The 16989-nt window shown below is 32.6% G+C and overlaps 2 protein-coding genes across 2 annotated transcripts; one reads left to right on the top strand and one right to left on the bottom strand.

Annotated features, from left to right (window-relative positions):
* The first annotated feature begins 9877 nt into the window (after positions 1-9877).
* Positions 9878-12544, top strand: LOC21407942 (glucan endo-1,3-beta-glucosidase). The gene is made up of 3 exons (XM_010108176.2): positions 9878-11249; positions 11867-12158; positions 12304-12544. Exons 1-3 carry the CDS (start codon positions 10197-10199, stop codon positions 12438-12440), a joined length of 1482 nt encoding a protein of 493 aa, XP_010106478.2. The 5' UTR covers positions 9878-10196; the 3' UTR covers positions 12441-12544.
* Positions 12545-16030: 3486 nt separating this feature from the next.
* On the bottom strand, positions 16031-16507 carry LOC21407941 (RING-H2 finger protein ATL56). Its single transcript, XM_010108175.1, has one exon. It carries the CDS (start codon positions 16505-16507, stop codon positions 16031-16033), a length of 477 nt encoding a protein of 158 aa, XP_010106477.1.
* Between the last annotated feature and the right edge of the window lie 482 nt (positions 16508-16989).

The following is a 16989-nucleotide window of genomic DNA, read 5'->3' as shown; positions in this document are numbered from 1 at the left end:
CTATAATCACAACGCTACTTGTAAACCAACAAGTCCGTCTCATGATTATAAAACTCTAGCGCTATTCCACTAAAAGCCTAGAGCTGCACTCTCGATTTATATAGCGTATTTATAAAGCTCTGATTAGCTCTAGTCCATGACTCAATATATTAGTGTATCATCCCCATAGGATATCCATAATCGACTTGAGGTCAAGTTCCGTTTTACCTTCCCGATTACATTTATCTTATGTTCCATTATCATACCATCGGAAAAATACTATTCGTATCATTACAAACAGTAAACCATTAGATAACACAGAGTAGTCCAATGGTTGAGCGCTCATATTTTCCAATCCACTGATAATGCATAAGAGGATATCATTGACTCTTTATAGGAGCTATGGATTCCACTATCTATGAATATCGAATCTACGCATACACGAGTCATACCCCTAATGTACCGGCAAGCGTACCTTTACATAATGTCAGGATGTCTCCCTTTAGTACATCAAAGGATACAAGTCAAGTATACAGGTTCATCATCCATCTCAGGATTAAGATGACAACATATAATTCGTCAAAAGTGAATTGTTTTATTCAAACAGAATTGTTAATTAAAACAATTCAACTTTGGTCCGATCCAATATAGATTTCACCATTAGAAACTATATCAATGTCTCCACCCATGGAGTCCCACCTCCGACGACCAAGACAAGCCGTCTCCGTTAGGAAGTAGACAACATAACAATCTTAACATGAATAAAGCGCCCAACTTTATTCCCTCGATTGTTGATCATAAGATTTAGACTACCATCTTTAGATTCTTGTCTTCCGCATATTCTTCACATTATATGCATGACTTAAAGATTTAGAATGACAGTCTCAGACTTTCAGTTTGCTTATCATACATTCAACTATTATGAACATAAAGAGGACAATACATAGATATATAAAATAAACAAATCTTTATTAATAGTCAAAATATCTCAAGGAATATTGTTACATTTATTCCTAAGGGCATAAACGCTAACACTAATACAAGCCCGCGGCCCGTTTAAGGTGAAATTCAGGCTCGGGCGGGCGACCCGAATTTCTCAGGCGGGTCGGGCTCCGGCTCGGGCAAAACCTCAGGTTTTTCGGGCGGTCGCAGGCGGCCCGTCCAAAGTTCCAGCACTAGTTACTGGTCTACCTGATCTTCTAGAAACAAAAATTAAAAAAAACAAAAAAAAAACCCTAGAAATAACTCTAAAACATAGAGTTATTCTTTTACATTTTTGAGTTAATGTGACTTGAGTGATGATTTTGAGTTAAATTTAAGTTATAATTTGAGTTAGAGTTGTAACTTGAGTTTGTGTTTGGATGTGCACATTTTAGTTATGATTCGAATTGAGAATCTTTTTGAGTTTGTGTTTAGGTGGATCAAAACTTAAATTTATATTTAGATAGTATTTTAATAAAAATTCAATGGTGATGAAAAATTTTAATAAGGTATATGGGTGGGATTTTATTTGTCTTTTCGTTGTGAATGCATAGAAAAAAATCATCTCAATCAGAATTAAAACGAAAAAGTTATGGTATTTTTAAGAATAGAAAAATATTGTTTATTAACTTAAGTTCGAGTTAAAAGGAAAATTTGAACTCGAGTTTAGCCCCAAACTCGAGTTCAAACTCAAATTTTACAAAAGAACATGAACTTGAATAAAATTGTAACTCGAGTTCAAATTTTTTCTGAGTTTCGTTGCAAATTAACAACCCACAGTCTTCATGGGTCTTAGAAATGCTTATATGCAACTAAGCAATCCCTGAGACCAATCTTCATGGGTCTTCAAGACAAATCCCCGGAGCATGTAGAGGCTGATCTCACTGGAGACCCACTGTTGTTAGGTAGCGAGCACGAGTAGTGAAACCCCAAATTTTCGCTAAGATCTTCGACGACGAAGTACGGGCAGTAGGACCTGGGCACCAATGATAGGGGTGGGGATGGACGGGGGTGGGATTGGGGGAATCTGGGCGGTAGGATGAACGCCGGGGTGGGGTGTTGGTGGAGTTTCTTTAATCTGGGTTTTTGGAGCATGAAATGAGAAATATGGATGAGTTTTTTATTTTTTATTTTATTTTTTTCTAAAATCTTTTAATTTTAAGTCTTTCTCCGGTGTTTTCTTTTTATTAGAGGTCGAATATATATTAAATTTAGTTAAAAATTAAAACAGATGAAAAATAATACAAATTTAATGGATTTATAATAAAAATACCGGTGTTTTAAAAAAATATTAAAGAAATTCTCGTACATTTTATAAATAAAAAGATAATAACGACATTTTATATCTCAAAAATTAATATTAGGGTCTGAAAAAATGTTTTTTAAAACGTGAAGATACAATTTTACTATTATTAAAATAAAAAGTATTCAGAGCATATCTCAGTACTAAAAAATAATTTTTACATAAATGCTAAATACAGTTTTTTGTTTGTTTGTTTATAATGCTAAATATTCACGCATTTTCTTAGACAATAACAAATGTACTGTGGTCTGTAAATGCTAAGAGGACCTTTTTATAACGTTTAAAAAAAGAAAAGAAAAACCTACTGTATAGATAGTTCAAGCCTTTCCTAAACTACTGATATAATCGTTTGGTCAACGGTTCAATAATTGTCACTTATTTGTTGGATTTTTTATTTTTTATTTATTTTTTTATATATTCTACTACCAGATTTCAAAATGTTATTTAAATTACAATAAATGTGTACATAAATCCTAAGTATGTTATTTTAAGACGATTTCCATCATAGAATGTTGAAAAACACCTTTTTACCATTTGATTATTAAAGCACTTTTTCATACGTGCCTTATAATCAAATATTTCTCCTTCCTGACCAACTTGATAAACATTTATCGATCACAAAATTTTGGACTTTTTAGACATGTAACAAAATTTTACAAATCACATTGAAATAAAGTAAAATATTTGTTCATTTGTATTTTTTGAGTTAGTGAGATTTGCGTTTAGATCTTAATTTAAATTAAGTTGTATTTAAATATAGTTTGAGTTGATACTATAATATGAGTTTGTGTTTGGATGTGCACATTTTGAGTTATGGTTTGAATTGAGAATCTATTTGAGACTTTGAGTTTGTGTTTGGGTGGGTCAATACTTGAATTTGTATTTAGATAGTATTTTAATAAAAACTCAATGGTGATGAAAAATTTTAATAGGGTATGTGGGTTGGGTTTTATTCGTCTCTTCATTGTGAACGCATAGGAAAAAAATCATTTCAATCATAATTAAAACAAAAAAATTATGTCATTCTTAAGAATAGAAAAACTATTGTTCATTAACTTGAGTTTGAGTTTAGGAACTTGAGTTGAATGATGAACTTAAACTCAGATTTTAGCCTCAACCTCAAGTTAAAAATCAAGTTCAAACTCAAATTTTACAAAAGAATATGAACTTGAATAAAGTTGTAACTTGAGTTCAAATTTTTTTTTGAGTTTGAGTGCAAAATACCTATAAAAATTAAAATATTTTCAATAATACAAAATTAGAATCATTAAAATAATTACTACGTCCCTTTCTAGAATCTAGTCTAAACATGAATATAATTAAAATAAATTATTGTAATTTATAATAAAAATATTTTTTATTGAGTTATATTTTTTATATAAAAATATATAAAATATTTTATATATTTAAATAACTATATTTTTTTTAAAGTAAAAATAACTATATATTTCAAGTCCACTCTCACAAGTTATAAACGTACCGTGCAATATAATTTTTACCAATCTTTCAGAGCCAGGGAATGTTGGGGCCAACCCTTATTAGCCTGCGAACATTTTTGAAAAATTTTCCTTACAAATATACAAGATGTTAGACGCAAATCTATAACAAATTGTGAATATGAAAGCTGTTGCATGTAATATGTTCTTATAATTGTTTTGATTAAATTGAGTTTATTTACTAATAATCTCGCACTTCGACTGGAAACTATGATAGGCTGCACTTTATCTCATTTTTTCATTTTGCACGTAACTTAAAAAATGAAGTTTTAACAAATAAATTTATGAGACTTTCTCTGATAGTTCGTGTAAAATAGACTATCAGTATGTTATTTTTCAGTTAATAGATTTGTATTAAAATTTATCTGTAATACATACTTTTTTAATTTTATGTGATTTTGATCATATTTAACGATAAAAAATAAAAAACTGCTGATAGAGTCAACTACCGAAGAAACTCCCTTTTATACCATAACACTTTTATACAATTGAAAGCTATGTTCTAACTCAAATCATTTTTTTCAGCAGTTAGCGTGAATTATTTCGAGAGCAACATTAGATAGGAAAAGCACACCGTAAAGTCTGATTATTAGAGATTTTGTTTTAAAGGTTTTCCTTTTCTTTTCTTTATTTTTTTTTCACAGATAACAAATATGTTGCCATGGAAGGGTTGTTTTCACAATATGTTGGTATAGTGAGTTCAAGTTCCATGCAAAGTCAAAAATACAAATATAGTTGCATGCGTAGCTTAACGACAATTCAACACTAAACTGTACCAGAAAGAGCATAATTTAATCTCTATCCCTAATTTAAAAAAGTAAATTACTGACATATTAATAGGTGTATGACCAGTTTTGGTCACCTGCTTCCAATAAACAACAAAAGTTAAAATGTCTTTTTTTGTTATGTTTTACAATATGAAATCACTGATATACCAATTGGCTATTGCTAATAAATCGTTAAATTTTATATTGATATTTGGTTATGCAATGACTGAGAAAATTCTGATGTTAATCGGTATAATTTACGTAATTAAATTATGAATTTCATGGATAATGGCATGTTTTGTAATGAATGATTTATGGAATTAATAATATTATTCTAAAATTCTATATAAAAATTTTATCTCAAAAATTTTTATGTTATGACTCAGTCGATAATCTTCATCACAATTTAAGACGGGAAAAATTTTCGATTTGACTATGACTCATAATTTTGTTCGTAAGAATTTATGAGTATTGTACAGTGTTAGCAGTGCTACGGGAAGCACTATAACATTTAAAGCAATCCTTAATTGCCAATTAGTAAAATCGGTGTTACGCGAGTTGCGTTTTTAGTAAAGCCATAAAGCCGGGCTCAGAAATTGACATTGTCGGTTATTATGTTTTACTGAGGGTTTTAAGACACGTATGTTAAACTCAGATTTTAAGTTATTTTAAGACAAATTTTAAAGTCTGGAAACAACCCGAATAATCTACACGATTTTAAATCTAAACCGGTATTAATTCCTTCTGAATATAGTGTTGGACTATGATTTAAACAGTGGACTAAAAATCACTGGAAATTATTTGTCATGTTAATTGATCTAGAAATTATTGTCAGTACAAATTTAATCAGTTTAAGAAAGAATCTTTGCGGGACAAAATGGAGACAATGATTGAACCTTGATATGATAAGAGTTTAAATCATCATTAAGTGTAAATTTTCTCTCTCTTCTCACTAAGTATGACCAGCCATACTGTTGTTTTTTTTAATCAAATTCTAGTCCATAGAGCTTGATTAAGAACTTGATTAGTGATAAGTTAACTTAGCCATTTGTCTATATATACCACCGGTTGAAATTAAGTTCACTTTTACCTTTTTTTTTTTTCACTCTCTCTCTCTTTTCCCCTTATTTGGCTGAACCCCTCAAGTTCTCTCTCTCAAAAAATTTCCCCTTCACACAAGAAAGACTTCAAACTACAATCTAGAAGAAAGAGAAGGAATTTGTGTAGGAATTCCTAACACTTTCAAGGGTAAAGATCAAAACTTTCTCTTATGATTTTATTTGTTCAAAGTTTCAACTTTTCCTTAAAGATTTAAATCTTTGTATGAATTTCTCACTTTGATGGTCAAAACCATTCCTCTCCTAAGGTTTGTGGGAAGATTCTTTAAAACTTTCTCTTATGATTCTTTTATTTAAATCATTTCAACTTTAAGAACAAAGTTTGGTTTAGTTACAAAGTTTGTGTTTCTATTGTTTATTTGTGTGTTAACAGGTTAGATCTTCACATGCAAGGAGTTTTAATTTAAATCTTTTTTTTTAATTTGCATTTTATGGTCTATGGTTGTTGTTTTGTGTGTTTAGAATAAGGTATGAGCTTTGCATGTTAATTTTAAGAGGTTAAATATGCAAAAATAATAATAATAAGTTGACAAGTTTCTGTTTTGGTTTAAAAATTTCAGTCCATTTTGATTTAAAATTCGGAGCTGTTAGAGACTAAACTAAGAAAAAAGCTATTTCACAAAAGTTGTAGATCTCGATGTGTTCAATATTTTTTATACAGAGAAAATTCTCAATTCTATCTCTAAAATGTGTTTTTAGGCGTTTTTCCACAACTGCCCAGAATTTCATAAAACTGTTCAAAACTACCAATTTGAGTTCGTTTCTGTTTTACTATTTTTGGACTCTTTAGAGGGCAATTTCAGGATTTATGACTTTCGTGCCTTAAAGGTTTCAACGTTATGGATAAATCTCTATAACTGCAAAAAAAAAAAAAAAAACCACAATTCTGACTTTAGAATGCGTTTTCGGGCTGTTTTCAAAAACTGCGCAAAATAATATTCCTACAGCTACTATTTTTAAGATTTTGGGCCGTTTTGAGGCCGAACCTCGTTTTCAGCAAAGCACTAAACTTTTAGATCACGACACACTAAACCTTTAGATCGCGACGAGACGAAGAAATTTCACAAAGCTTAGATTTTAAGAATCAAACTCTAAGACGTAGTTAATTACAGATTAAGGAAAAACAGAAAAGTTAACCGGTAAGAATTGAAACGGTTTAGATTTCTAGTGAAGAACATTTTTCGAAACGTTTGAATCTGAGTTTTTCAAGAATTGAAAGTTTAAAACAAAATTTAATAAACGAGGCCAAATAGAAAATTTTAAAAGGTTTACAAACTTATGGTTATCTTCTAAAAATAATCACTAAGTGCTTGCCAGCACTAATTTCTAGTAACCGATAATATTACTATCGATAAAATATGATTTACTAATGATTTTCAAAATAAAATGGGTTGAGAATTTCTATAAAAACACTAGGTACGAGCCCAACACCCGTACTATACCTGTAACTTTTCGAGCCTAAGTTTGACCGCTAGTATAAAGGAGCGTTGTAGACATGTTGTAGACTAATGGGCCTTAATATAATTTTAGGCATAATCTAAGAAATAATATGAATTGGTAACTTAGACATAAACCATGGTTTAGATAACTAATTAAAAGATTAAGCTATCAACCTAGGACCGATTAGCAAAGGCCGTTAAGGAAAATTATATGATAAAAATTTATTAAAATAATCACTGTAATATGTAAGAAGTCAAATGATTCTTTTTTAAAAAGAAAATATTTTCTAAGCATATGAATAAATTCCTAAATAGACTAAGTTAAATAGATTAGCTTATAATAAGTCAAACTCATACCCTCAGTGGGTTTTCTTTATAGAACACAACAGTAGAGTTTAACCTCAGTGAGTAATATAGTCCCGACCTTGGCTGATATAGCATGTAAGTGAGAATTTCACCTACAATATGAATAAGTTTAAAAACATAATATGTACATGTTTATGTTTAAAGTATAATATGTTATGTCATGATATATCGCATGCTCACTATTAAAATCTATAATAAGAATATTTAAGAGTGTTATACCAATCCCTCGACTTACGGGGAGGATTTAAGGCATGAGGAGGCAATCATTCAGTACTTGAGGAGGTAAATTTAGGTCACGATGTGGTTGGGAACCTTGTAAACCCTTTCTACCCATTGATTGTGCGTACATCTCGGTACGTACACTCGGGCCCAGAGGAGTAATAAAACAAGTTCATAAAAGAGCATAATTGATACATGCATTACTGATATACTTTAAGTACTCTGTTTTAATTAGCGAGACTTAGTTCCTACTTACTGAGTATAAACTCACCCCTATGATGTATTTATACTGTAAGAAAACAACCAATAAAAGGTGAATGATGGGTTGTGCGCAACGGCAGGCGAGCAATGTGGAGAATGAGAAATTGATACCGCTCACATTTTAATTTTGCAATATGTTTTGTTGTGATAAGACTTTTTAATTGTATTTATGCAGTATGGTTTTAATAAGACCGAGACTTCTTATATAACTTAAAAATTAATATTTATTAATTTAATATTAAAGTTAAATTTATTTTCCGTTATTATATGATATATAAATATAAAAAATATTCACAAATTCAATTTAATTAATTCAAGTATTTTAAGTGATTACATGTTAATGAGTTTAAGAGACAATTACTTAGGGTCGTCACATGTTAATGATGGACTATCAAATTAATATATAATAGACCATAAATCAATCTATGACTGATTAATCATTTCTAAAAAAATCATTTCCATAATTTAACAAAACTTGTGCCATTCAAAAATATAACTCAAGAAACAAACATGTACTTTAAAACCTCTTTTTCTATATTTTATTAGGAGAGTTAGACATATAATATAAATATAGCAAAGATTTTAAAAAAATTCATAAACAACAATATATAAATTATTTTTAGTTTGATAGGTATGTGCGTATGGTTCTTATTTTATTAAGAAAAAAATGAAACCATTAGATCTCAAACACACGTACACACTCATATACCAAATCACTTAAACTAGCCTCAAGTTGTAAATTTATAATCCTTATAATAAGTCCTTATGAGTTATGAGATCTGAACATTTTTGCTTAATTTGAAGAATTTGAGGGTCTATTTGATTTATACGTTTAAGTCAATGATTTTTATTTATTAGCGGGAACTTTATGAGAGGAGAAATTTTTTGAATTTAATTCTTTGTGAGATAAAAAAACAATGTAACAGAATCGAAATTATGATTTGAATATATGTACCAAAACGAGGCGTGAATTTTTTAATTGTAGCATAATCTGATTTTTTGTTCCAAACAAAGATTTGGATGGTGAAACCGATTCATATTGGTCTTACAAACCAAATGCGCACATATAATTTCAATATAAAATGTAAAAGTAATTTTACAGATATTATCAAACAGTAGACATACTATATACAGCAGTATAATTTTTTCTAATTAAAAAAATCTACTTTTTTATTTAGGTAAACTATTGTAATCTTAATTTGGCATAGCGTGTGTTGCACATATAACATAATAGTAATTTTACGTCCGACTCTATTATAAGATGTGGAATTTAAATCTCCTCAGTCTAAAAAAATAGTGTATTATAGTTTATAAAAAGAGAGAATATAATAAATAGTAAATTTATATAACTATATTAATTAAATAACATATTTTAAAACTACTTGAAGTAAATAGATTTAATGCATAAATAGTTCATTTATGATAAGTAAAAAGATTTTTTTCTCATATAAATTTTTTTTTTACGGCTGGTAAAAGATTTTTTTAACATAAATAAAGATGTTTTACTATATAAATTATTTTTACCAATCATAATTAAAATTTTTACATGATAAATTACTATTTACTTTAAATAGTTTTAAAATCAACTATTTACTTAATTCAGTTTTAAAAATATATTATTTACTATAAAAATAAAGAAAATGAGACAAATACACCTTAAAATGTATAGATTTTAATTTTTTATCTTTTAATTAATACATTTTAGTAAAAAAAAAAACTATATTAATTAAATGAGTATTAATCAATAATATAAAAAATAAAAATTTTAAAATAATACATTAAAATAGTGAGTTGACTAATTTTTTCTAAAAAATCATTATTAATGGCACTCGAAACTAAAAAAAATTCACTAAGGTTGCCAACTGCAAATTTGTAGGCCAAAAGAGGTGCGAAAAGTTGCTCACTAGTCACTAGCCTGCCCAACATCTATCACTGTTTTTTGATTTTGTTCGTTCCTTTACGCGTCTATCACTGTTTCAATCACGATGGCACTTGTTAAACTACTCCCAAGTCCCAAGTGTCTGAAGACGTTACCATTGACTGACCCACCTGGTCCCACCATGAGATGAGACCTCTTTCTTCATCCTCCGATGAATAAAAACAAAATAACAACAACAAAAAAAAAAACAGATTAACGCCCAAAACACGTGCCCACTCACACTTTTGATAACAGCTAATTGAGCACACACCTCAGTACGAAGCAGTGGCCAATTTACCATTGACACTGCCCATTGTTAACTTTACTCCACACTTCTCCTTTCCCACTGATGAAACCAACCATGGAACAAAACCCCTTCAAAACCCACCTCTATATTTTCTTCCTCTTCTTCTTTTCCTTTAAAGCCACCGCTTATTCCGTCGGCGTCAACTACGGCACCGTCGCCGACAACCTCCCGCCGCCTTCCCAGGTCGCCACCTTCCTCAAGACCCGTACCACCATCGACCGCGTCAAGATCTTCGATGCCAATCCCGACATCCTCCGCGCCTTTGCCGGCACCGGCATCGCCGTCACCGTCACCGTCGGAAACGGCGACGTCCCCTCCCTCGCCAAGCTCCCCGCCGCCCAGTCATGGGTCGCCAACAACATCCTCCCCTTCCACCCCAAAACCATCATCAACAGCATCGCCGTCGGCAACGAAATCGTCGCCACCTCTGACAAGAGCCTCATCGCGCATCTCCTGCCGGCGATGAAAGCTCTCCACTCGGCTCTGAAGCTCGCCAACGTCACAAACGTTCAGGTTTCGACTCCTCACTCCCTCGGGATCCTCGCCCCCAACTCGGAGCCACCGAGTTCGGGTCGGTTCCGAAGCGGGTACGACCGGGTCGTGTTCGCCCCGATACTCGAGTTTCACAGGCAGACGAAATCCCCCTTCATGATCAACCCGTACCCGTTTTTCGGGTTCTCGGCGAAGACGCTGAACTACGCGCTGTTCAAGCCAAACGGCGGCGTTTTCGACAACGTTACGGGGTTGAACTACACGAACATGTTCGACGCCCAGATGGACGCTGTTTTCTCGGCGATGAAGAAGGTGGGATACGACGATGTGGACATCGTCGTAGCGGAGACCGGCTGGCCATCGGCGGGAGACCCGAACCAGCCGGACGTGAACTTGGAAAACGCGCTGTCGTACAACGGAAACCTCGTAAAGCACGTGAGCTCCGGCAAAGGAACGCCGTTGATGCCGAATAGGACGTTTGAAACTTACATTTTCTCCCTCTTCAACGAGAACCTGAAACCCAGCACTTCGGAGCGGAATTACGGGTTGTTCAAACCGGATCTGACACCGGTTTACGATGTGAGCGTTCTACGCAATGATCAGGTATTTTTACATTTTTGTTTTTTTAGCTGTTTAATATTGCCGGTTTCCAGCGAATAGTATTTCGACACGTTTTTGAGACGGCATTGGATATTTGTGGACATTAGCGTAGGCAATCACCCGTTCTTGATGCACAGCTGACATCTCTGACACTTGCCAGCTTTTTTTGGTAGTATAGGTGCATAGTCTGTAGTGGAAGACATAAGGCAGCTAATCATCGGTTTACTAATTCGTCTTGATTTTAAATGATGGTTTTTTTTATTATTTTTTATAAAAAATTTAAATTTTAAAAATTAAAATTATAATTCTGAATTCAACTAAACATCTCATAAATTATTTTTAAACTGTAGCTTTTTTTATTTTTATTTTTAGATTCTATGCTTTATAGGTTTTGTTATGGTCACAGAAAGTTTTCTACCATTTGAAAACCTTTCCCGCAAAGGTTCCTTTGCTTTTCCCGTGTCTGAATGGATGTGCATGATGAGATTCCCGAGGCTGAATTCAAGTGATCTGTGCGCGGACTATTGTATTTTTGTGCGCCCCATCAAAAACCATCGCTGAATTCACATCTGCAATGACATTGTCGTTGATCTTTTTTCAATGGTGTTTATTTCTCTCAGGCGCTGGGTCCCACGGCTGATGTGGCGCAAGCACCAAAAGCCGTTGATACGAGGAGAAAGTGGTGCGTGCCGAGATCGGACGCCAGTGACGAGGCGTTACAGAAGAACATAGACTACGTGTGCAGCGCGGGAGTGGACTGCAAGCCGATACAATCCGGTGGGCCCTGCTTTGATCCCAACACCGTTCGATCGCACGCGTCGTACGCGATGAACGCTTACTATCAGGCGTTTGGGCCTCAGGACTACAACTGTGATTTTGGCCACACTGGAGTGATCACTGATACCGACCCCAGTAAGTCCAATTTGAACTCTTCTCAAAATATACCACGTAACGTAACCTTAATTGTTTTCTTTTTAAGGAAAACAATCTATTCTATATATTGAAATATCATGAAAAATGAGCTTTTCATTTATAATGCAAGTTATACACGTGGCAGGTTACCAGGCTTGCACGTATCCTTTGGAAGGTGTAAAGTTGCAAAGGTCGGTGGCCGGAAGTTCTGTGAAACTGTGGAACGTGGCTGAGATATTTATTGGAGTTGCTTGCTATATTATGTCCATACATTTTGCTTAAACCTGTTTTATTAATGATATTTAATATGTAATATGTAGGTTTTAGCTAGTGTTATTCAAGGTATAGCTTATATGAAATAGTTCTCCCTATTAACTTATTTTGTATTAAGCTTTTTCAGATTTTTTTTAATTGAAATTAAGCCTTTTCAGTTGCAACTTATGTATGTGGATACTAGGCGGCTCGGTGGTTTTGCATGTGTGGAAGCTTTCTGAAAGCTTTTATTGTAAAAATTTAAAATTAAAAACTCAAATCGGTGAAATGAACGATGCCTAACTTTATTAGTTAATTTAGTTTTATCAAATTTGATTGGCGATCTTTCTTTATTTGTTTTTGTTTTTATTTATTTACCTTCAATTCTATTTTGATCATTGAGTTTTAAAATTTTTTATAGTTGGTCATTGAGATTTTATTTTATTTCAGTTTTAATCATTTTGTTATCTAAGTGTTAAATGTTTAACAAAATATGTAGAAATTAGGGATCGAAATTAGAAACAATTAAAGTTTCGAGACTAAAATAATACAACAAAAAAAATTAAAGTTAATTTCCTTAAGCAGTTTTTAAATTTTAGATAATTTTAATTTTTTACACAAATTTCGTTAAATATTTAACACTTAAATAATGGAAGGATTAAAATCGAAACAAAATAAAACTTTAAAAAAGACTAATTATGAGATGTTTTAAAAATTAAGGACCAAACTGGAATTGAGGATAAATTTTAAGAACTATTTGTGGGATTAAATTTATTTTGTTTTGTTTTTTTAAAGATTAGTGCAAAGGTGGTAGCTGATCTTTTAATTTTGATAATTAGCAAAATGGGAAACGAGCGTTTAATTTTTAATCTCGGAGACATCACGTGCATTGCACTAAAATCTAAACTTCAAATTAGCTAAAGTAATCCCTATTCTCAACCCTTATTGCGCATCGTCCCTCCTCTCAAAAAGCCGAGGTCCACAGCCCCCCACACGAGACTCTTCGTTCGAAAGGTGTCGTCGTTGATGCCGTCTTGATTCTAGTTGTTGACCACTCTATTGAGCTTGAGCTCTAAATTCCTTGCAAATTTGATCCAGCCTCTTTTGAGACTGTTATCAAGTTTTAAGCCCAAAAACAAGTTTGAGCTATTGTTTGGTTCATTTTTCTGAACTTTAGCTAAAGAACCCTTCTTAGATGGGTTTAGTATCCATTTTATAGAGAGAGAGAGTATATGAATATAGATTTTTATTCATTTTCTTGATAAATATCATTTTGTTAGTATAATTATTTGACCAAAAAAATTATGAATCAAGAATAAAAGAGTAAAAATTCTGACTCATATACTTTCAAGGGGTACCCTTTTAAAGAACTTAATCTCTTCAATTAAGTTCTTATAGGTTTGAATCTGTTTGCTATAGTAAAATCATGAGTAGTTTTGGTTTATTCACAATTCTCGTACTAATTAAACACTATTTCAAACTTTATTTCTTGATGTGATGTTTTATTTCTTAATAAGACTTTACACTTCTAAACGCAAGTTTGAATCAAAGTAAAACCTACATAGGTTCAAAAATTTCGATTTAAACTGAAAAAAGGTCAAAATCACGCTATTCAAATGTGCAAAGTGAAAGGAGTCTTTTTGTCACCCAAGCTTGTCAAGCCCTTCGTTCTATTAGTGAACCAAATGAAAAATATTAATTTTTTTTTAGGTAAAATTTATTTGTTTTTCTTAACTATCCTTGAATATTGATACATGTATAGGGGTGGCAATTCGTGTCACGTGTCGTGTTCGTGTCATGTTTTGATCATTTTTTTTAATTTGCAGTCAACCCGAACATGACCCGTGACACGAAATTTTTTAAAACCGCAACACGAACACGACACGACCACTCTACAGGTTGACACGACACGACACGAAAATGACCCGTGACACGAAATTGACCCGTGAACCCGAAATTGACACGAAAATTGTATACTTTTATTTAGTTTTTTAATTATTAGAAATAACTTAAAATTCATAACACACTGAAATACAATAACATCCATTGAAATTAAGCAAATAACAGTATAAATTTTGAGTATAACTATTATGATATCACAAGTTCATAATAAAATCAAAAATATGTAATGAAAAATATATGTATTTTTTAGTTTTTTACGAGTTTCGTGTCGTGTTCGGGTTAGGTGGGGCCAATCCGAAATTGACCCGTGTTTTTCGTGTCAATTTCAGGTCGACCCAATTCTGACCCGAACCTCTTTTTTCTCAACCCTAACCTGCGAAATTCGTGTCGTTTTCGAGTCGTGTTGTCGTGTCGTGACCCATATTACCGGCCCTATATGTACACACACACAACACAGTCTAGTCTAAATGTTTAGAGAGAATGGAATTTAGCTTTTCAATTTTATCGAAAATAATTTTTTATTTCATTTCGGTTGATTAGCAATCTTAGTCTCAATAAATTTTCCTTTTCCGGATAATGACGGTCTTTCATTCAATTGTAATGAACATTATAATTGTAGATGTTAGATATACGAAAATTGATATAATAAACAATTTACTGCAACAAACAAATCACTTAAACGATTCATTCGATAGAAGAACGTCGAGGATTTTTCCAACATACACCACTTCCGACTGATGTGCATAAAAAAATTAAATCTTTGGCTCATTTTGAAATGTCAATGTAGGTTCTTCTAATTGATACAATCAAAAAGATGTTGTCAATTTTGATCTTTGCACGCTTTAATAAATTTTATGGATTTGGTACTTAGAAGCTACACATATGACAATAAACCACAGACAACACACAAAAAACGAGAAACCTAAATAGAAAATGTGACCTATGTGGATATAGGTCTCTTCAATACGAAAACAAAATAGATGAAAATAAAAAATCTATTCGTTCCATTGAGAGATATTCTAGAGAGGCTTTCCGGTTATCTCGATTGTAGCTTTCTCTACAGATAGATATATCTAGTTTGGCGTCTGAGATAAGGATGTATTACGTATGAATGTTATTGGCTTAAAATGAATAAATTTGCTAATAAATTTTTCTTATGATCCTTGTTTAATCCTGTTTACTCGGCCAAGAGATAAATTAAGGCATCATTTATATCAATTTTATTCAATTTACCAAATTATCATAAGAATTATTTTTTGAAGGGTCATAAAAAAAAATATAGACTTCAGCCAAACGATAAAAGTAATAATAATAAAGCAAGAGAGAGGGAGAATTATTTGCGAAGGATTTTGGGCTAGTTTCTATTTTGAAACATATTTTGGGCCTAGGGTTCCGGCGTGAAAGTGGCGACTTATATAGCGAACTATTTCAAAGAACCGGCACATATATATAAGGCGATTCATATCATTTATATTTTAGTAAATAATACGCAATTTATATGAAGTGTTTAAAAAAATCGTATTCGTAGAATGATGATCATCACTATAATTATAAACATAAATATGTCACAATTCTGAAGAGCATGAACTACATGATCAATAGTCTACTTCTAATATTGCCAAACACTCAAAACTTCAACCAGAAAAATTGAAGCAATTAATATTTTTGTCAAAAAAAATTTTTCCTGTAATATACATACTAAAACGAAGAGTTGATTTCTAAACCTGATCGAGATTTATGGTACGGCCACCTCTAACAGAAGCGCGACAAAGCGGACAGTGATGATCACGATCGAGCCACTTATCAATGCAGGCCCTATGAAATCCATGGTTGCAAGCCACGAATATCCGACACTCGTCTCCGTACTTGAAATTCTCCAAGCAAATAGCACAGTCGCTTCCGCCGTCGCCGCCCCCGGTGTTCATTGGGTTCTGCTCGAGTTTAAACGTGCAGATGATCGTAGCGGCAGCACTAGGAGCTCCTGTCGGTTGTGGGCGGCGGCGCCGAGCCTGTAGGAGCTGCTGTTGTCGGTTTCGGTGATCACAAGCCACCGCGGCAAATATTGATACAAAAAGGAACAAGAGAAAGAACAATATCAGTTTATACAGTGACACATCAATTATGAAGGTCGCAGGTTGAATTGGTGGGGGTGGGGGTGACGGGAAAGGAACTGGCGGAGGTGACGGAAAGTCCATGCTGTCTGCTCGTGATCAATATTAGAGAGAGAGAAAGATTTGTGTGTGTTTCAGTTTTTGTTGAACCCGGAAATAAGAAAAACCCTAATGTTAATAAAGGTTTTGATTTAGTTTCCGTGTTAAGAGATAAAGAATCAGAGTTTACGAGAATTTTGAGTGCAAGGTTAAATCGCAGTAATGGGATACTTATGAGGATTGACCAATATTTCTTTTTTTTTTTTTTTTTTTAAGGAAAAGAAAGAAACATCTTTCTTTCTTTTAATAAAGATTCGTTAATATAATTAGCAAATTGGGGAATGGGGATTAAGATGACATTTGGTAGGTAAATTATGATTCTCTTTCCTGATAATATGGCAAATACCTTATGAAGTCAAATTTTAAAAGGCTCAAATAAACTAGGATATTTATCCTAAAAAAAAAAAAAACTTGAAGTAAAATATTTTGCATAATATCCAAATGTTAGTATACCACGTGATGCTTTC

The sequence above is a fragment of the Morus notabilis genome, unplaced genomic scaffold (genome assembly GCF_000414095.1).
Source record: "Morus notabilis unplaced genomic scaffold, ASM41409v2 Scaffold46, whole genome shotgun sequence".
NCBI lineage: Eukaryota > Viridiplantae > Streptophyta > Magnoliopsida > Rosales > Moraceae > Morus > Morus notabilis.
The sequence above is the reverse complement of the archived record's forward strand: the minus strand, read 5'-3'. Positions and strand labels throughout refer to the sequence as shown.

Coding starts and splice junctions, on each gene's coding strand:
- LOC21407941 (XM_010108175.1), bottom strand. CDS start 16,507: ATGGACTTTCCGTCACCTCCGCCAGTTCCTTTCCCGTCACCCCCACCC.
- LOC21407942 (XM_010108176.2), top strand. CDS start 10,197: ATGAAACCAACCATGGAACAAAACCCCTTCAAAACCCACCTCTATATT. Junction 11,250..11,866: donor GCGTTCTACGCAATGATCAG/GTATTTTTACAT, acceptor TATTTCTCTCAG/GCGCTGGGTCCCACGGCTGA. Junction 12,159..12,303: donor GATCACTGATACCGACCCCA/GTAAGTCCAATT, acceptor TACACGTGGCAG/GTTACCAGGCTTGCACGTAT.